Source organism: Nerophis ophidion, linkage group LG02 (genome assembly GCF_033978795.1).
Source record: "Nerophis ophidion isolate RoL-2023_Sa linkage group LG02, RoL_Noph_v1.0, whole genome shotgun sequence".
NCBI classification, from domain to species: Eukaryota; Metazoa; Chordata; class Actinopteri; order Syngnathiformes; family Syngnathidae; genus Nerophis; species Nerophis ophidion.
The window spans coordinates 74760928-74783045 of record NC_084612.1 but is presented as its reverse complement, the minus strand read 5'-3'; the positions used below and the strand labels follow the sequence as shown (position 1 = coordinate 74783045).

Genomic DNA, 22118 nt, shown 5'->3' with positions numbered 1-22118 from the left:
ACCTAATCCTGCGGTTACCAAACCGGAACCCCTCAACGCCTTGACTGCGCCTAGAAATTCTGTCCATAAAAGTTATGAACAGAATCGGTGACAAAGGACAGCCTTGGCGGAGTCCAACCCTCACTGGAAATGTGTTCGACTTACTGCCGGCAATGCGGACCAAGCTCTGGCACTGATCGTACAGGGAACGGACCGCCACAATAAGACAGTCCGATACCCCATACTCTCTGAGCACTCCCCACAGGACTTCCCGAGGGACACGGTCGAATGCCTTCTCCAAGTCCACAAAGCACATGTAGACTGGTTGGGCAAACTCCCATGCACCCTCAAGAACCCTGCCGAGAGTATAGAACTGGTCCACAGTTCCACGACCAGGACGAAAACCACACTGTTCCTCCTGAATCCGAGGTTCGACTATCCGACGTAGCCTCCTCTCCAGTACACCTGAATAAACCTTACCGGGAAGGCTGAGGAGTGTGATCCCACGATAGTTGGAACACACCCTCCGGTCCCCCTTCTTAAAGAGAGGAACCACCACCCCGGTCTGCCAATCCAGAGGTACCGCCCCCGATAATAAATAAAATCATAATAAATAAAAATAAATCATAATAAATTCAAATTGATCAGCAACATCAACAAACTAGAAAACACTCAAATGAAAAAAACAAATTGTGCTCATTTTTTCTTTTTAATCATAATGAAGAAGTCAGGATGAATGCTTATATCTATAGTGCAAACTCCTTGGTTCAGGACTTAAAGCATGATACTGATAAAGCGCGGCTCCAGCAGACCTTCCTTACCTTGACAGTCTGGGCCGTAGTGGTTTTTGCAGCACTTCTGGACCCAGGTGGGGAATTTACAGACTCTCTTGCAGCCAAATCTTCCCAGTGTGTCCAGGTCACCTGACCATCGCATGTAGCCCAGAGAGTACCTGGCGCGGGACCTCATGCAACCTTCCACTCGTCCCTGGGAATCATACAACGCCAATCGTCTTGACTTCCAGTCAGCGGCTCTTAGCCCAGCGCAGAGTCTTACCGTGTCCTGGTGTCTGACGGGGCAAGGTGGGGGGAAGAGACAGCGTCCGCATCGTCCCTAACAAAGTTGGAGACACGACGGAGACGGTGAGGACTCAAATATGCTGAGAAAACAACCGACCTCGGTCTATTTCAAAAGAGCGTGCACACGTAGAAACTGAAAGATGGGTGTCGGTGCTACTGACAAAAGTGGTTCTGTTCTCCATGCTGCTGCAGTACGCTCCCAAGCCGGCCGGCTCCAGTAACTGGTCGATGCCGTAGGCCACACCTTCTTTGAAGGTCAAGAAGCGCTCCACTAATCTGGCCGCGTTTTCATTGATCAATATGGACCCCTGAATCAACACACACACACACACAATGACAGTTTAAAACAGGGCTAGGGAACGTGCGGCACTAGAGCCAAATGTGGCTCTTTTAATGACTGCATGTGGCTCTCAGATAAATCTTAGCTGACATTGCTTTACACGATAAGTAATAAATGATTCCGCTGGTAATCAAAGGGTTAAAAATAACGTTCAAAATTAAAAACATTCTCATGCATTTTATTCCATCAATCCAGGAAGTCGCATTAATGGTAAGAAGTATTTCATTTATTTGTTAGCTTCAGAATAACAATGTTATTAAAAAGAATAAGAGACTTATTAGACATTTAGTTGTATTCAATGTTAAAAAATATCGGTAACACTTTAGCACGGGGAACATATTGTAAGTAACAAAGACTTAAGAGTTATTTGGACATTAGGGGACCATGTAAGGGTTGGGGGTACTAATAAGCAATAATTCTGAGGTTATAAGGGAAGACTCTTAGCTAACGGCTTACTGCTTGTAAAACAAGGCCTTGCAGAAAAAGGCATTAATAAGTACTTAAAAATGACTAATTAAGAGCCAATATGTTACGAATTTGCATGTTAATAAGCAGCTAATTAATGGTGAATATGTTCCCCATATCAAAGTATTACCAAAATATTATATGGCTCTCACGGAAATAGGCTTTCAAAATATTTGGCTTTCTTGGCTCTCTCAGCCAAAAAGGTTTAAAAGAAGGGCGCGGTCAATCCAACGAAAGGAAAAGCAAGAGGTGAGGCTTCAGGATATTACTGTTCAAAACAGGGGTCTCAAACTCAGTTTACCTGGGGGGCCACAGGATGCAGAAACTTAAAAAAATCTAACATGCACTTTTGAATGAAATCACCTTCTTTGACTGGCTTTCCCGCCCTAGCAACAAACTTGTCATTTATCCACAATCTTTCCGGGAAACACCCGATTATCAGTACCCCTCCCTACCATCTCCCCCGGGCAATCTTTCTCACAGTTCTCACTCGGACAACAATATTAAGGGCGTGCCTTTTGCGTCCTCTACAATCCATCGTCTCGTCCGCTTTACCACCATGCATTCAGTGTGGCGGCCCAAACACATATTGTAAGAGGCTTGTGTAGGTTCACGGAATGGACTGCAAGACATACTTGGTCAACAGCCGTACAGGTCACACAGAGGGTGGCCGTATAAACAACTTTAACACTGTTACAAATATGCGCCACACTGTGAACCCACACCAAACAAGATTGACAACAAAATTAGGCAAACTAGTTGGACAATATCGGATATCGACAAAAACGCCATTATGGGACATTTCTAATTATAACACTTATATAAGGCTTTACATTTTTGCTGCTATAGTTAGTAAGGATGCACCGAAATGAAAATTTGTGGCCGAAGCCGAAGCCGAATAAAATTTAAACGCTTGGCCGAAGGCCGAATACCCAATAATGAATGCAGTTTTTCACAATTTTTTTTATATTACATAAATAGCCTACAATAAATATTTAGACATGTTTTTCAAATGAAGTCATTTTTTATTGAATATTGACATTTTTTTAATATTCCAGTAGTCTTTGCTTTCCAAAAAAAGCACCGTTTTTCATTTCTATTAGGCCTTCAAACAAAACATGCATTCCAAAAAAAAAAATGAAGTGCATTAAAGTGGATAAACCCACAACAAATGAATTATTGTCCTTTTGGAAAAAGTCTGCTTAGCCACAGTAGATATGCTAATAATGTAAACAGAAGGCTCAAGTAAATCTCAATTAAGTGTGTGCTTGTAACCTCATACACTTATACAGGTAGCCTACACAACAGGCTAATAATGTAAACAGAGGCCCCACTAAATCTCAATAAGTGTGTGCTTGTAACCTCATACACTTATACAGGTACACAACATATCCCAACGTCACCGCACGTTGGTTGATTGCGTCACCGCGTCAAAAAATTGCGTCATACGCCACTATTCGGTCTTGTTTTTAACTCATTCCATCGAAAGCCGAATGTGGCTTTTTTTGCCATATTCGTCCGAATATATTCGGTTACCGATTAATCGGTGCATCCCTAATAGTTAGATTTTTTTATTTTTATTTTTGCTCCAATATGGCTCTTTCAACATCTTCTTTTAGACCAGGGGTCTCAAACACGCGGCCCACGGGCCAATTGCGGCCCGTGAGACGTTATTTTGCGGCCCTCACCTTGATGTGTAAATTTAATGGTGATGCGGCCCGCGAGATCTAAATGAATGGCGCTGTACAGCATCATACTTGTATACCTTCGATTTTTCCAGGAGATTCCCGATTTTCAGTGCCACTCCAGGGATAACCATTCTCCCGTAGTTCATCTGTACAACACTATTAAGGGGGTACCGTGGAGGCATTGCCTTTGACGCCCTTTACAGTCTGTACTAACAGTGGACAAGCTCGTCCAAATTATATATTTAGCTTCTGTAGGCACAGTAAGCAACTGCAAGACATAGTTGATCAACAGCCATACCGGTCACACTGAGGGTGGGCGTATAAACAACTTTAACACTGTTACAAATATGCGCCGCACTGTGAACCCACACCAAACAAGATTGACAAACACATTTTGGGAGAACATCCGCACCGTAACACAACAGAACAAATACCCAGAATCCAATGCAGCCCTAACTCTTCCGGGCTACAATAGGGGGCGGAGTTTGGGTGTATACAGTAGCCCGGAAAAGTTAGGACTGCATGGGATTCTGGGTATTTGTTCTGTTGGGTTTATGTTGTGGTACGGTGCAGATGTTATCCCAAAATGTGTTTGTCATTCTTGTTTGGTGTGGGTTCACAGTGTGGCGCATATTTGTAGCAGTGTTAAAGTTGTTTATACGCCCACCCTCAGTGTGACCTGTATGGCTGTTGATCAACTATGTCTTGCAGTCGCTTACTGTGCCTACAGAAGCTAAATATATCATTTGGACAAATTGTCCACTGTTAGTACAGACTGTAAAGGGTGCCAAAGGCAATGCCTCCACGGTACACTCTTAATAGTGTTGTACAGATGAACTACGGGAGAATGGTTATCCCTGGAGTGGCACTGAAAATCGGGAATCTCCAGGAAAAATGGAAGGTATACAAGTATGATGCCGTACAGCGCCATTCATTTAGATCTCGCGGGCCGCACCACCATTAAATTTACACATCAAAGTGAGGGCCGCAAAATAACGTCTCACGGGCCGCAATTGGCCCGTGGGCCGCATGTTTGAGACTCCTGGTCTAAAACAAGATGTTGAAAGAGCCATATTGCACCAAAAATACAACAACAACAAAATCTAACTATAGCAGCAAAAATGTAAAGCCTTATATAAGTGTTGTAATTAGAAATGTCCGATAATGGCTTTTTTGTCGATATCCGATATTGTCCAACTAGTTTGCCTAATTTTGTTGTGATGCCCCACTAGATGCATTAAACCAGGGGTGTCCAAAGTGCGGCCCGGGGGCCATTGTTTTTAACGGCCCCACAGCACATTTTAAAAATACTATGGAAAAAAATGTAAAACATAAAAAGTGGTATAAAAGAGCAAACAGGTGAAATGTAACAAGAACATGTTGCAATGTTTACTCTAATAACACAAAGCTGCCATGCAGGCTGTTTTTTTTCTTTAAAAAAAAAAATAGTGAATCAAAATCAAAGTCATTATGAATTATTGACCTATTGAAGGCTCCAATTACGTCATATTAAATATTCCACTTTCAGATATTTTTGGGGACATATTTTGTGTTTGCCATATAAAACAACTGAGCTGTTTTTTTTAAAGAAGGGCCTAAAACGAACAAACAAAAAACATAAACAACAAAAAACTTATAATTGACGAAAAGATCTGAAGTTGATCTCGAGACCATTGTGTTAAAAGTAAACAGTAAAAAAAAAAATTAAATGTATTTTTTAACACTTTAATAAGTAACACCCTTTTGGATCAATGTGTTTTGTTTTTAAAGGGGAACATTATCAGCAGAACTATGTAAGCATCAATATATACCTTGATGTTGCAGAAAAAAAGACCATATGTTTTTTTAACCGATTTCCGAATTTTAAAAGGGTGAATTTAGCGATTGAAACGCCTTTCTATTGTTCGCTGTCAGAGCGATGACCTTTCACCCGTGACGTCACAACAGGAAGCAATCCGCCATTTTCTCAAACACATTACACACACCAAGTCAAATCAGCTCTGTTATTTTCCATTTTCTCGACTGTTTTCCGTACCTTGGAGACATCATGCCTCGTCGGTGTGTTGTCGGAGGGTGGAACAACACGATCAGGGACGGATTCAAGTTGACTTACGTGGAGTGTGTCAATGTTCAAAGCATGCTAATCGATGCTAACATGCTATTTAGGCTAGCTGTACATGTTGCATCATTATGCCTCATTTGTAACTATATTTGCATCCAGCCTTTCCGTCCATCCTCATTTAATGCCAAACAAACACATACCAATCGTTGGTTAGAAGGCGATCGCCGAATTCATCCTTGCTTCCTCCCGTTCCGCTGTCTGTCGTGATATGGCTCAATAGCTTCAGTTTCTTCTTCAATTTCATTTTCGCTATCTGCCTCCAAACTCCAACCATCCGTTTCAATACATGCGTAATCTGTTGAATCGCTTGCGCCGCTGAAATCCGAGTCTGAATCCGAGCTAATGTCGCTATATCTTTCTGTTGTATCCGCCATGTTTGTTTGTATTGGCATCACGCAGTGACGTCACAGGAAAATGGACGGGTGGATATAGCGATGGTTAAAATCAGGCACTTTAAAAGCCGTTTTTCAGGATATTACGTGATGGGTAAAATTTTGAAAAAGACTTCGAAAAATAAAATAAGCCACTGGGAACTGATTTTTATTGGTTTCAACCCTTCTGAAATTGTGATAATGTTCCCCTTCGAGTGTCATTTGCACAAAAAATAATAGTGAATTAAAATCAATGGTGTTATGAGTAGCTGTGTTGTTTTTACAGATCCAATTATTATGTAATCTCAAATATTCTACTTAAAAATTTTATTGGGTGAAAATATTGCATATTTTGTGTTTTTTTCCATGAAAAAACATGTTTTTTTTTTTTTTTTTTATAAAAAGAGCATAAAACTTAAATCTTTAAAAACCTCATATTGACAGATAGACCTAATGTTGATGTAGAGATTTAAAACTTGAATAATAATACAAATAATAATACTGAATAATGACATGTTTTTAACATTTTATTTTTACCAAAACCCTTTGGAGTCCCCGGGATCAAGCCTGAGTGGAGGCCTGAATATATATTTTTTATACATATATTGTATTGGTTTTTAAAATAAATGGCCCCCGCTTGCTTTGATTTTTCTGTGTACGGCTCTCAGTGGAAAAAGTTTGGACACCCCTGCATTAAACAATGTGACAATGTTTTCCAACACTAAATGGTCCCTCGTGTGTGAATGTTGTCTGTCTATCTGTGCTGGCCCTGCCATGAGGTGGCGACTTGTCCAGGGTATACACCGCCTTTTGCCCGATTGTAGCAGAGATAGGCACCAGCGCCCCCCGAGGCCCCAAAGGGAATAAGCGGTAGAAAATGGATGGATAGCTCATGGTAGTGCAGGATAAGAGCAAATAGGTGCAGATAAAAATAGATTACTGTACAGATAAATATATTGGATTTTTGCACATGCACCCACGTTTATGGATGTATGTTATATTGTCTTTATATTCCAGCCAGTTAATCCATTTTGATGCGTTCAAATGTCTTACGGCCTGAGGGAAGAAGCGGTTACAGAACCTGGAGGTTCTGCTACGGAGGCTGCGGAACCTCTTTCTAGCCTGAGTAGCATTTTAGCATCGATTAGCTTGCAGTCATGCACTGAACAGAAAAAGCCTGATGAGCACTCCACACAAGTCAATAACATCAACAAAGCTCACCTTTCTGCATTCACGCACAGCATAAAACGTTTGGTGGACAAAATGAGACAAAGGGGTGGCATAAAAGACGCCTTACTGTGGCAGCGTCTGAGAAAGTTGCACATGTAAACAACATTTGGGGAGTTCACGGACCGCTGAAATTAGTAGGAGAAAACGGCGCTAGCGAAGCATGTTGTGGGGGAGGCGGAGCCGACGGTCCAACAGAGAGGCAGGGCACGCTGGAGCCCGGCCCAAGATGGCGGCGAGGAGCCGGGGATGGCAGTCATGCACTGACCAAAAAAAGCCTGATGAGCACTCCACACAAGTCCATAACATCAACAAAGCTCACCTTTGTGCATTCATGCACAGCATAAAACGTTTGGTGGACAAAATGAGACAAAGGGGTGGCATAAAACACGCCTTACTGTGGCAGCGTCGGAGAAAGTTGCGCATGTAAACAACATTTGGGGAGTTCACGGACCGATGAAATTAGTAGGAGAAAACGGCGCTAGCGAAGCATGTTGTGGGGAGGCGGAGCCGACGGTCCAACAGAGAGGCAGGGCACGCTGGAGCCCGGCCCAAGATGGCGGTGAGGAGCCGGGGATGGCAGTCATGCACTGAGCAAAAAAAGCCTGATGAGCACTCCACACAAGTCAATAACATCAACAAAGCTCACCTTTGTGCATTCACGCACAGCATAAAACGTTTGGTGGACAAAATAAGACAAAGGGGTGGCATAAAACACGCCTTTCTGTGGCAGCGTCGGAGAAAGTTGCGCATGTAAACAACATTTGGGGAGTTCACGGACCGCTGAAATTAGTAGGAGAAAACGGCGCTAGCGAAGCATGTTGTGGGGAGGCGGAGCCGACGGTCCAACAGAGAGGCAGGGCACGCTGGCGAGCGAGCGGCGAGGCGGGGCGTGCCGGGAGACACGCCACAAACAAGATCAGGTGTGTGGATCGCGCACCTGTACACTATTAATGTATCTCTTCTCGCTGTATAAAAGGGGAGAAGGAGGAGAGAACAGGGCTGGTGATGGTGCGGGGCAAGAGCAACCCAAACGACGAAGGAACGAGAGAGAGAGACGACAACACGAGCAGCAGCGCGTGCAACCCGGAAGAGAGCGAGAGGCAGACGCAGACAACGGGGAAGGCTGAAAAGCAAAACGCAAAAGACTTTGTTTATTGAAAAATAAAGAAGCTTACACCTGCTAAAAGCCATGTCCTTCCTTGGTGGTTCCTGGAACCCGCAAGACGACGGCTTGAGACTGTCACACATGTTTAACATAAACAGTGGGATTTCTAACAATTAGGGAAGTTGGTGTCCTCTACATAAACAATATTGAAACAAAAACTTTCCCCCCCCCCTCATCTTTTTCCATTTTCACACATTTTTTAAAAAACGCTCCAGGCGGCCACTAGGGTGGCGCTAATGAGCCGAGAGTTGCTGATACCCAGTCTAAAATAACATCACCATGGCAAAGACGGACAAAGTTGCTGTAGCAACACCAACCGCTGGAGTGAGTGAGTGAGTGAGTGAGTGAGTGAGTGAGTGAGTGAGTGAGTGAGTGAGTGAGTGAGTGAGTGAGTGAGTGAGTGAGTGAGTTCTTACCACCAGACTCTTGTCACAGGAGTATTTGATTTTTGATCCGTGCATGGTGCGGAACCACGTGTTTGGACCCGGCTGACTGACATCCAGAATCTACACACACACACACACACACACACACAGACACACACAGACACACACACACACACACACACACACACACACACACACACACACACACACACACACACACACACACACACACACACCACACACACACGCACAAACGCACAAAGGATAAAGTGAGATGGGATGTAAAGGTTAGGGACTCCAAGAGAACATTTTAGATGGACTGCAGCTCCATCAGTGATCAACAGAGGTCGCTGCTGAGAAGGTTGATGTTTCTATCAAAGACAGAGGTGTCAAACGTATGGCCAGCGGGCCATATCAACGTGTTTGATCTGGTCCACAAAATTAGTTTTCTAAAACATAAAAATAAGTTGCAATTATTTGAAAAAAAAATTTTATGAAAAAAACTGCTGTTCTAAACGTGTCCACTGGATGTCGCAATAGTAATTCAAGTGTAACCCACGTCACAGGTGACAGTTTAAATTAGCTGACTTTAAGCCCAGCTTCACGGTGGCAGAGGGGTTATTGCGTCTGCCTCACAATACGAAGGTCCTGCAGTCCTGGGTTCAAATCCAGGCTCGGGATCTTTCTGTGTGGAGTTTGCATGTTCTCCCCGTGAATGCGTGGGTTCCCTCCGGGTACTCCGGCTTCCTCCCACTTCCAAAGACATGCACCTGGGGATAGGTTGATTGGCAACACTAAATTGGCCCTAGTGTGTGAATGTGAGTGTGAATGTTGTCTGTCTATCTGTGTTGGCCCTGCGATGAGGTGGCGACTTGTCCAGGGTGTACCCCGCCTTCCGCCCGATTGTAGCTGAGATAGGCGCCAGCGCCCCCCGCGACCCCAAAAGGGAATAAGCGGTAGAAAATGGATGGATGGACTTTAAGCCCCCTCTGGATTGGCTGCCGGTACTGAGTGCTTTTCAATTATTTTCTGTTCCCCCCCACCCCCCTTGGAAGAAGAAAGTATTTTTCCATGACTATAAATACCGTATTTCCTTGAATTGCCGCCGGGTATATAGTATGCACCTGCCTAGAATTACTGCCGGGTCAAACTCGTTTCGCAAAATATTATTTTTATTAGCGCATGTCTAGAATTTCCGCCGGGGCAAACTCGTCACGTCACGAGTGACACTTCGCCTGTCATCATTTTCAAAATGGAGGAGGCCTATTTTCAATCATTTGAAATCGCATAAAGGGAAGAAGGCTGTCCAAGGCTGTCCTTTGTCACCGATTCTGTTCATGACTTTTATGGACAGAATTTCTAGGCGCAGTCAAGGCGTTGAGGGGTTCCGGTTTGGAGGCCACGGGATTAGGTCTCTGCTTTTTGCAGATGATGTGGTCCTGATGGCTTCATCTGGCCGGGATCTTCAGCTCTCGCTGGATCGGTTCGCAGCCGAGTGTGAAGCGACCGGAATGAGAATCAGCACCTCCAAGTCCGAGTCCATGGTTCTCGCCCGGAAAAGGGTGGAGTGCCATCTCCCGGTTGGGGAGGAGACCCTGCCCCAAGTGGAGGAGTTCAAGTACCTAGGAGTCTTGTTCACGAGTGAGGGAAGAGTGGATGGTGAGATCGACAGGCGGATCGGTGCGGCATCTTCAGTAATGCGGACGTTGTACCGATCCGTTGTGGTGAAGAAGGAGCTGAGCCGGAAGGCAAAGCTCTCAATTTACCGGTCGATCTACGTTCCCATCCTCACCTATGGTCATGAGCTTTGGGTCATGACCGAAAGGATAAGATCACGGGTACAAGCGGCCGAAATGAGTTTCCTCCGCCGGGTGGCGGGTCTCTCCCTTAGAGATAGGGTGAGAAGCTCTGCCATCCGGGAGGAACTCAAAGTAAAGCCGCTGCTCCTTCACATCGAGAGGAGCCAGATGAGGTGGTTCGGGCATCTGGTCAGGATGCCACCCGAACGCCTCCCTAGGGAGGTGTTTAGGGCACGTCCAGCTGGTAGGAGGCCACGGGGAAGACCCAGGACACGTTGGGAAGACTATGTCTCCCGGCTGGCCTGGGAACGCCTCGGGATCCCCCGGGAAGGGCTAGACGAAGTGGCTGGGGAGAGGGAAGTCTGGGTTTCCCTGCTTAGGCTGCTGCCCCCGCGACCCGACCTCGGATAAGCGGAAGATGATGGATGGATAAAGGGAAGAAGATTAAGAGCTATTCAGTACGATTCAAGATCCAGTTCAAAAGCCAGCATCTGTGATGGAATGGGGGTGCATTAGTGCCCAGGGCATGGGTAACTTACACATCTGTGAAGGCACCATTAATGGAACAACAAATGCTGCTATCTAAGCGCCGTCTTTTTCAAGGACGCCCCTGCTTATTTCAGCAAGACAATGCCAAGCCACATGTTACAACAGCGTGGTTTCCTGGCCCGCCTGCAGTCCAGACCTGTCTCCCATGGAAAATGTGTGGCGCATTATGAAGCGTAAAATACAACAGCGGAGACCCCGGACTGTTGAACGACTGAAGCTCTACATAAAACAAGAATGGGAAAGAATTCCACTTTCAAAGCTTCAACAATTAGTTTCCTCAGTTCCCAAACGTTTATTGAGTGTTGTTAAAAGAAAAGGTGATGTAACACAGTGGTGAACATGCCCTTTCCCAACTACTTTGTCACGTGTTGCAGCCATGAAATTCTAAGTTAATTATTATTTGCAGAAAAAAAAAATGTTAATCAGTTAGAACATCAAATATGTTGTCTTTGTAGCATATTCAACTGAATATGGGTTGAAAAGGATTTGCAAATCATTGTATTCCGTTTATATTTACATCTAACACGGTTTCCCAACTCATATGGAAACGGGGTTTGTAAGTTGAGGTACCGCCGAGTCGCTAATGTGAACAAACGCTTCCCTACCTTGGAGTTGCGTACGATGTGGGCTTTGACGATGGCCGCCAGCTGCTCTTGGTTGTCAGGACTGGAGAGCCAGCGCTGTCTTTCGGGCGGCAGGGAGCCGAGGGCCCGGTCCGTGGGCCAGAACATGGTGAAGGGCTGGTGGATGGACATCTGCAGCAGCGGGAGCAATCCTGCCCTCTGCGGATGGAACATGCAGCAGTAAGACGTCATGGACGACTTCAACACCTGCAACTACTTTGCATGGACACCCAGTTAGGTAAGGAGGACGGATGCTTGGATGGACGATTGGATACTCTACGGCAGGGGTCACCAACGCGGTGCCCGCGGGCACCATGTCGCCCGTAAGGACCAGATGAGTCGCCCGCTGGCCTGTTCTAAAAATAGCTCAAATAGCAGCACTTACCAGTGAGCTGCCTCTATTTTTTAAATTGTATTTATTTACAAGCAAGCTGGTCTCGCTTTGCTTGACATTTTTGATTCTAAGAGAGACAAAACTCAAACAGAATTTAAAAATCCAAGAAAATATCTTAAAGATTTAGTCTTCACTTGTTTAAATAAATTCATTTATTTTTTTACTTTGCTTCTTATAACTTTCAGAAAGACAATTTTAGAGAAAAAATACAACCTTAAAAATGATTGTAGGATTTTTAAACACATATACCTTTTTACCTTTTAAATTCCTTCCTCTTCTTTCCTGACAATTTAAATCAATGTTCAAGTAAATTTATTTTTGTTATTGTAAAGAATAATAAATACATTTTAATTTAATTCTTCATTTTAGCTTCAGTCTTTTCGCCGAAAAATATTTGTGAAATATTTCTTCAAATGATTAAAATTCCCCAAAAAATATTCTGGCAAATCTAGAAAATCTGTAGAAATCTAATTTAAATCTTATTTCAAAGTCTTTAGAATTTCTTTCAAATTTTTTGTTCTGGAAAATCTAGAAGAAATAACGATTTGTCTTTGTTAGAAATATAGCTTGGTCCAATTTGTTATATATTCTAACAAAGTCCAGATTGGATTTTAACCTATTTAAAACTTGTCAGCAAAATTCTAAAATTAATCTTAAACAGGAAAAATTACTAATTATGTTTCATTAATAATTTTTGTATTTTTTTCAAAAAGATTCGAATTAGCTAGTTTTTCTCTTAATTTTTTTCGGTTGAATTTTGAATTTTAAAGAGTCGAAATTGAAATGTTTCAAAATTTAATTTTCATTTTTTTCGTGTTTTCTCCTCTTTTAAACCGTTCAATTAAGGTTTTTTTTTATCATTTATTCTCTACAAAAAACCTTCCGTAAAAGGAAAAAAAATGTATGACGGAATGACTGACAGAAATACCCATTTATATATATATATATATATATATATATATATATAGATTTAATTATTAAAGGTAAATTGAGCAAATTGGCTATTTCTGGCAATTTATTTAAGTGTGTATCAAACTGGAAAATCTAGAAGAAATAATGATTTGTCTTCGTTAGAAATATAGCTTGGTCCAATTTGTTATATATTCTAACAAAGTCCAGATTGGATTTTAACCTATTTAAAACATGTCAGCAAAATTCTAAACTTAATCTTAATCAGGAAAATTAATCTTAATCAGGAAAAATTAATATTAATCAGGAAAAATTACTAATGATGTTCCATAAATTATTTTTCAATTTTTTTCAAAAGGATTCAAATTAGCTAGTTCTTCTCTTCTTTTTTTCGGTTGAATTTTGAATTTTAAAGAGTCGAAATATATTTATAAAAATATCTATCTGTTTCTATATACATTTATTGTGAGAAATCATTAAGATGATCAGTGTTTCCACAAAGATAAATATCATTAATTAGGACAAATAAATTTACAAAAGAAGCAAACTTAATGCATTTTTTTTGTGACCAACAAGTATGTGCTCCAATCACTCTATCACAAAAAAAATGGGTTGTAGAAATTATTGGAAACTCAAGACATTATGTTCTTTACAAATGTATGTCAACTGTTGACCACGACTATATGTGATGTATGGGTGCGCGATGGATGCATGATGGATGGACGATGGATGCATGATGGATGCATAATGGATGCATGATGGATGCACGATGGATGCATGATGGATAGACGATGGATGCATGATGGATGCACGATGGATGCACGATGGATGCATGATGGATAGACGATGGATGCATGATGGATAGACGATGGATGCATGATGGATGCATGATGGATGCATGATGGATAGACGATGGATGCATGATGGATAGACAATGGATGCATGATGGATGCATGATGGATAGACGATGGATGCACGATGGATGCACGATGGATGCATGATGGATGCACGATGGATGCACGATGGATGCACGATGGATGCACGATGGATGCATGATGGATGCATGATGGATAGACGATGGATGCATGATGGATGCACGATGGATGCATGATGGATGCACGATGGATGCATGATGGATAGACGATGGATGCATGATGGATGCATGATGGATGCACGATGGATGCATGATGGATGCACGATGGATGCACGATGGATGCACGATGGATGCATGATGGATGCACGATGGATGCACGATGGATGCACGATGGATGCATGATGGATGCACGATGGATGCATGATGGATGCATGATGGATAGACGATGGATGCACGATGGATGCATGATGGATGCACAATGGATGCACGATGGATGCACGATGGATGCACGATGGATGCACGATGGATGCACGATGGATGCACGATGGATGCACGATGGATGCATGATGGATGCTTGATGGATGCATGATGGATGCACGATGGATGCATGATGGATGCACGATGGATGCACGATGGATAGACGATGGATAGACGATGGATGCATGATGGATGCATGATGGATGCACGATGGATGCACGATGGATGCACGATGGATGCATGATGGATTCATGATGGATGCATGATGGATGCATGATGGATGCATGATGGATGCACGATGGATACATGATGGATGCATGATGGATGCACGATGGATGCACGATGGATGCATGATGGATAGACGATGGATGCATGATGGATGCATGATGGATGCACGATGGATGGACGATGGATGCACGATGGATGCATGATGGATGCACGATGGATGGACGATGGATGCACGATGGATGCACGATGGATGCATGATGGATGCATGATGGATGCACGATGGATGCACGATGGATGCATGATGGATGCATGATGGATAGACGATGGATGCAGGATGGATGCATGATGGATGCACGATGGATGCATGATGGATGCATGATGGATAGACGATGGATGCATGATGGATGCACGATGGATGCATGATGGATAGACGATGGATGCATGATGGATGCATGATGGATGCACGATGGATGCATGATGGATGCATGATGGATAGACGATGGATGCATGATGGATGCACGATGGATGCATGATGGATGCATGATGGATAGACGATGGATGCATGATGGATGCATGATGGATGCACGATGGATGCATGATGGATAGACGATGGATGCATGATGGATGCATGATGGATGCATGATGGATGCACGATGGATGCATGATGGATGCATGATGGATAGACGATGGATGCATGATGGATGCACGATGCATGCATGATGGATGGACGATGGATGCACGATGGATGCATGATGGATGCATGATGGATGCATGATGGATGGACGATGGATGCATGATGGATGCATGAAGGATAGACGATGGATGCACGATGGATGCACGATGGATGCATGATGGATGCATGATGGATAGACGATGGATGCATGATGGATGCATGATGGATAGACGATGGATGCATGATGGATAGAGGATGGATGCATGATGGATGCATGATGGATGGATGCACAATGGATGCATGATGGATGCACGATGGATGCACGATGGATGCATGATGGATAGACGATGGATGCATGATGGATGCACGATGGATGCATGATGGATGCATGATGGATGCACAATGGATGCACGATGGATGCATGATGGATGCACGATGGATGCATGATGGATGCAGGTACAAAGTGTTTGACCTCCACTAGCTGGTAGAAGGCGCCGTAGCCGTAAAAGTCAGCTGCGGCCGTCAAGTTCATCTGCACAAAAACAGAGAGGGGTCGAGAGGTCACATGACACGCGATTGAGTGATTAGCGTGCTGACAAGTGCAGCCCACCTCCTTCAGGCGACCTTTGTCCTGCAGCCTGTAGGGCGTCAGCAGGGTGTCGATGTAGTGGATGACGCCGTTGGATGTGACGTAGTCGCTGGTGACGATCCTGGAACTGTTGTTGATCCACACCGAGCCCTGCAGACACACACACAGACACACACACACACACACACACACACACACACACACACACACACACAAGCTTTTGTATTTGTAACCACCTTCAGACCTGAGAAAAATGCTTACCTCTTTAGGACCACCAAATATTTGTATTTACAACATTAAAAATATATACATACTATGCAAATATAACAAAGGTATGCTTGTAGTTATTTTTTTAATTTTTAGGGACCGATGTCCCTTTCGATCTAATTAAAAAAATTAAAAAAAAACTCAAAATTGCGCTCTAGCGCCCCCAAGGAAGAAAACACAGACAAAACTATCTGTAACTTCAGGTAGGAATGTCATAAAAACATGAAACAAAAACACTAAATAGGTCTGAGTTAGACCTATATGTCATCCACTGAGACCCCCCGGCTAAAATCAACAGGAAGTTTGCTATTCCCACTTCAATACAAAAGTTGGCTAAAAAAATGTCGCTTTTTTTCAAACATTATCTCCTCTGAGGCCATTTGTCGTTTCGGCTTCAAATAAGCACAGAAGAGAGATTGAACCCTTCTGATTAAAAGTTTAAGAAAGAGTTTTAATTACTCCCCCGGTTTGGATTTTATGAGCCCGCAAAGAACCATTGCGCTGCTGCTGTTGTCACAAAATGGCAGCTTTCCGCTGAGACAAAACTGTAGGAGTGTCATATACACATTAAACAAAATCTCAATATAGGTCTCACTGAGACCTATATTTCATCAACTGAGACCCCACAGCTACAATCAACAGGAAGTTTGCTATTCCCACTTCAATACAAAAGTTGGCTAAAAAATGTAGCTTTTTTTCAAACATTATCTCCTCTAAGGCAGTTTGTCGTTTCGGCTTCAAATAAGCACAGAAGAGAGATTGAGCCCTTCTGATTAAAAGTTAAAGAAAGAGTTTTAATTACTCCCCCGGTTTGGATTTTATGAGCCCGCAAAGAACCATTGCGCTGCTGCTGTTGTCACAAAATGGCAGCTTTCTGCTCAGACAAAACTGTAGGACTGTCATACACACATGAAACGAAACCTCAACATAGGTCTGAGTTAGACCTATATTTCATCCACTGAGACCCCCCGGCTAAAATCAACAGGAAGTTTACTATTCCCACTTCAATACAAAAGTTGGCTAAAAAATGTTGCTTTTTTTCAAACATTATCTCCTCTGAGGCCATTTGTCGTTTCGGCTTCAAATAAGCACAGAAGAGAGATTGAACCCTTCTGATTAAAAGTTAAAGAAAGAGTTTTAATTACTACTCCGGTTTGGATTTTATGAGCCTGCAAAGAACCATTGCGCTGCTGCTGTTGTCACAAAATGGCAGCTTTCCGCTCAGACAAAACTGTAGGACTGTCATTCACACATGAAACAAAACCTCAATATAGGTCTCACTGAGACCTATATTTCATCCACTGAGACCCACCGGCTAAAATCAACAGGAAGTTTGCTATTCCCACTTCAATACAAAAGTTGACTAAAAAATGTCGCTTTTTTTTCAAACATTATCTTCTGAGGCCATTTGTCGTTTCAGCCTCAAATAAGCACAGAAGAGAGATTGAACCCTTCTGATTAAAAGTTTAAGAAAGAGTTTTAATTACTACCCCGGTTTGGATTTTATGAGCCCGCAAAGAACCATTGCGCTGCTGCTGTTGTCACAAAATGGCGGCTTTCCGCTGAGACAAAACTGTAGTAGTGTCATACACACATGAAACAAAACCTCAATATAGGTCTCACTGAGACCTATATTTGATTAACTGAGACCCCATACCTACAATCAACAGGAAGTTTGCTACTCCCACTTCAATACAAAAGTTGACAAAAAAATGTTGCTTTTTTCAAACATTATCTTCTCTGAGGCCGTTTGTCGTTTCGGCTTCAAATAAGCACAGAAGAGAGATTGAACCCATCTGATTAAAAGTTAAAGAAAGAGTTTTAATTACTACCCCGGTTTGGATTTTATGAGCCCGCAAAGAACCATTGCGCTCCTGCTGTTGTCACAAAATGGCGGCTTTTTGCTCAGACAAAACTGTAGGACTGTCATACACACATGAAACAAAACCTCAATATAGGTCTCACTGAGACCTATATTTCATACACTGACCGCCCCCAACTAAAATCAACAGGAAGTTTGCTATTCCCGCTTCAATACAACAACTGCATTACATTCACCATGCATTAGAGTTTCAAAATGGTGGCACCAAGGCGTCCTTTTAAAATGCTCAAGCCACTTTACAACTGTTATTACTATGAGACTGATGTATAACACATGTGTATACAACTTTTTCTCTGTGTAATAATCCATCCATCCATCTTCTACCGCTTATCCGGGCTTGGGACGCGGGGGCAGCAGCCAAAGCGGTCCCGTCCATCGTTTAATTTTGTTTGTAATTGTTTTTTAATCCGTATTATTCACTTCAAGTTATTACAGTATGTCTCTATATACATATTTATTTATTTATTTTTTTTAATTAAATATTGGCCTTACATTTATATTGGCCTTGTGTGTGTGTGTGTGTGTGTGTGTGTGTGTGTGTGTGTGTGTGTGTGTATCTCCCTGACCCGTTGCAAGCTGAAGCGCAGCACAGATCCCGATGTGGCGACGGCGCTGTCCGTGGTCTGGAGGTCGTTCAGAGTCAGAGTCTCACAGGAAACAATGTGGTAACGGACCAGGTCGTTTAGACGATTGGACTGCTTCCATTCTTCAATCTAGGTGGAGACACACAATCACACAGTTGCAGCGTCAATCATTTCAACAACGAGAAGGCACACCAGCAACATTACGATTCAGTTATTAAACAAGAAAGGACTGTCCCGTACTGGGTTTCTCACTATTAGAATGCACCACAGAAAGCGTCAATCAAAAACATGACTAGACCACAGGCGTCAAACTGACAATAACAATATAGCTGGGTTTTTCTAAAACGTGTCGGCAACCCGCGGCTCCGGAGCTGCATGCGGCTCTTTGATCACTCTGGTGTGGCTCAGCGGTAAACTTGCCGACCTTCCCGAATTTACCGGGAGATTTCGGACCTCAGTGCCTTTCCCTTAAATCGTCCTAGGTTGGAATACTGCGATTTTCAGCTAGCGGGGTGTTTAATGTAGCCTGGAAGAGTCAGGGTTGCATGGGATTCTGGGTATTTGTTATGTTGTGTTTATGTTGTGTTACAGTGCGGATGTTTTCCCGGAATGTATTTGTCATTCTTGTTTGGTGTGGGTTCACAGTGTGGTGCATATTTGTAACAGTGTTAAAATTGCTTAAACTGGCACCCTCAGTGTGACCTGTATGGCTGTTGAACAAGAATGCCTTGCAGTCGCATGTGTGCGTCTGCAGAAGCCACATACAACACGTGACCTGACTTGTAAGCTGATGTACAATTTGTGGAGGGCACTAAAGAGAGTGCCATCATAGCACGCCCTTATTTTTGTTGATTGGGTTTTACTCAGCAGAAGTCCGAGGGAATAGTCACTCTGTAACCCGCCAGTCTCCCGGGCAAATCGGGAGGAATTGTATGCGTGATGCTAATAAGGGGCAGTCATATAAAACTCACTGGCCACACTAACATCAAATCTTCATATTTAATTGCGGGCCGCATGTATGAGCCCCCTAGTTTATACATAGCACAAAGCAAAAAAAAACCTCTGTATACAGTGTTATTTCCTTATAAATTTCAAGAGTCTTGTGGCTCTGTTCTAAAAGGTACAGAATGTAACTGAAGTACTGTTGATGTTTTTTGAATGCATTTTTAAAGGAGCCATACGTAATAATTTCATGTGAAGTCGTCATTAAATGGCCCTAATACATCAAAGGGAATTAATAAATCATGTTTTTTCCCCAATACCTCTATAACTGATGACAGTAGTTCAGCCGCGATATGCTCAATTTAAAAGGACATTTACAGCCCCGAAATATTGGTATTGTTTTCATCACATGGACGAAGATAAGACCTTCTGGGGGAAAGTTCTGTGGTCAGAAGAAACAAAAATGGAGCTGTTTGGCCACATTAACCAGCAATATGTTTGGAGGAGAAGGGGTGAAGCCTTTAATCCCAGGAACACCATTCCCACCTTCAAGCATGGTGGTGGTGGTGGTGGCATTATGCTCTGGGCCTGTTTTGCTGCCAATGGAACTGGTGCTTTAAATGGGACGATGAAAAAGGAGGATTACCTCCAAATACTTCAGGACAAGCTATAATCAGCAGCCCGGAGGTTGGGTCTTGGGCGCAGTTGGGTGTTCCAACAGGACAATGACCCCAAACACACGTCAAAAGTGGTAAAAGGAATGGCTAAATCAAGCTATAACATACACGTGTATATATACATATATATTTTGTATATAAATATATATATATATACATATGTATATATATATATATATGTGTATGTATATATACATATATATATTTATGAATATATATGTTTATACATTTATATATAAGTATATATATTTAAATATCTGTATATATATCTATATATACGCATATATATATATACAAATATATGTATATATACTGTATATATGTATATATATATATTTAAATATATGTATGTATATATGTGTATATATATACTGTATATATATTTAAATATCTGTATTTATATATGTGTATATATATCTATATATACGCATATATATATATACAAATATATGTATATATACTGTATATATGTATATATATATTTAAATATATGTATGTATATATGTGTATATATATCTATATATACGCATATACATATATATATATACACTGTATATATGTATATATATTTAAATATATGTATGTATATATGTGTATATATATCTATATATACGCATATATATATACAAATATATGTATATATACTGTAATATATGTATATATACATATACATGTATATATGTATATATATGTGTATATGTATATGTGCTGTATACATATGTGTATGTATGTATATATATATGTATGTATGTATATATATATACATATATGTGTGTATATATATACATATATGTGTGTATATATATATATATGTATATATATATATATATATATATATGTATATATATATATATAATTAAATGCATAGGAGTAAAATAAGAGTAAATATTGGTGTTGCTTTTGAGCAGCAGAGAGATCTTCAAGAAGGAAAGGATTCAAAAATGAATGCTACAAGTGAAATCATACGCTTTTTGAAACGTAACGTTATATTGTTACTTTTAAGTCTGCTTGAGCTTGTGAGGCGTATCGCTGGTATGGTTGGACCAGGAAGAGGGCTGGTTATATTGCTCGCGGTAGAGAAGGGATTCGTTGTGGTTTACCTGATACACGAAACGTGACTAAATATCCAACTTAGCCACCAGACAGCAGTGGAGTGTTGAATATCTTAAAATGTATGTAGTGGTTATTCAAATGTTGACCATAGTGTCATTTGCTATGTGGAGTGACGCTTTCCATCATTTTCAGCAGACTGCATTGCAAAATGATTCACCCCATTTGAATGGGGCTATGTGAGTCCCTTCCCTACAGTACAGCAACTTTATGTGACGCAAAATCAGATGGAAAACATTCCCCTCTGGCTTTGAAGTGGATATTATATATCAGGGGTGTCCAATGTGCGGCCCGGGGGCCAATTGCGGCCCCCGGCTAATCGTTTACCGGCCCGCAACACAATCTGCAAAAATTGCAAAATTGACAGTATTGCAAAAATAAAAAAAAACATTTTAAAAAAGTGGAATGAGGTGAAATCTAATGAGAAAAAGTGGCAATGTTGATACAAAGCTGCCATGCAGGCAGTTTTTTTGTTCCTTTCGTCTTTATTTTCTTTTTTTTCCATTGCTCCAAAAAAAAGGACTAAAAAAATCTATGTTATAATGAATTATTACTTAACAATTATCACTTTAAAATGTTTTATGTGGAAAAAATATTGCATATGTTGTGTTGTTGCCATATAAAAACATCAAAGTTTTGACAAAACAGCATAAAACTAAACAAAATAATAATTCAAACTTAAAATCGACAGATATATCGGAAGTTGATCTTGAAAT

At 41.8% G+C, this 22118-nt stretch overlaps 1 protein-coding gene across 1 annotated transcript in view; it reads right to left on the bottom strand.

The window, feature by feature from the left end:
• The window catches only part of stab1 (stabilin 1), a 132499-nt gene that overhangs the window by 24061 nt on the left and 86320 nt on the right, over window positions 1-22118 (bottom strand). Inside the window, exons 48-55 of the mRNA XM_061890936.1 lie at window positions 18656-18802; window positions 15962-16090; window positions 15824-15883; window positions 11779-11955; window positions 8856-8945; window positions 1220-1366; window positions 1036-1092; window positions 801-966 (exon numbers count right to left, since the gene is read on the bottom strand). Of these exons, the coding sequence (XP_061746920.1) occupies window positions 801-966; window positions 1036-1092; window positions 1220-1366; window positions 8856-8945; window positions 11779-11955; window positions 15824-15883; window positions 15962-16090; window positions 18656-18802 (973 nt within the window). The remainder of the gene's footprint in view (window positions 1-800; window positions 967-1035; window positions 1093-1219; window positions 1367-8855; window positions 8946-11778; window positions 11956-15823; window positions 15884-15961; window positions 16091-18655; window positions 18803-22118) is intronic.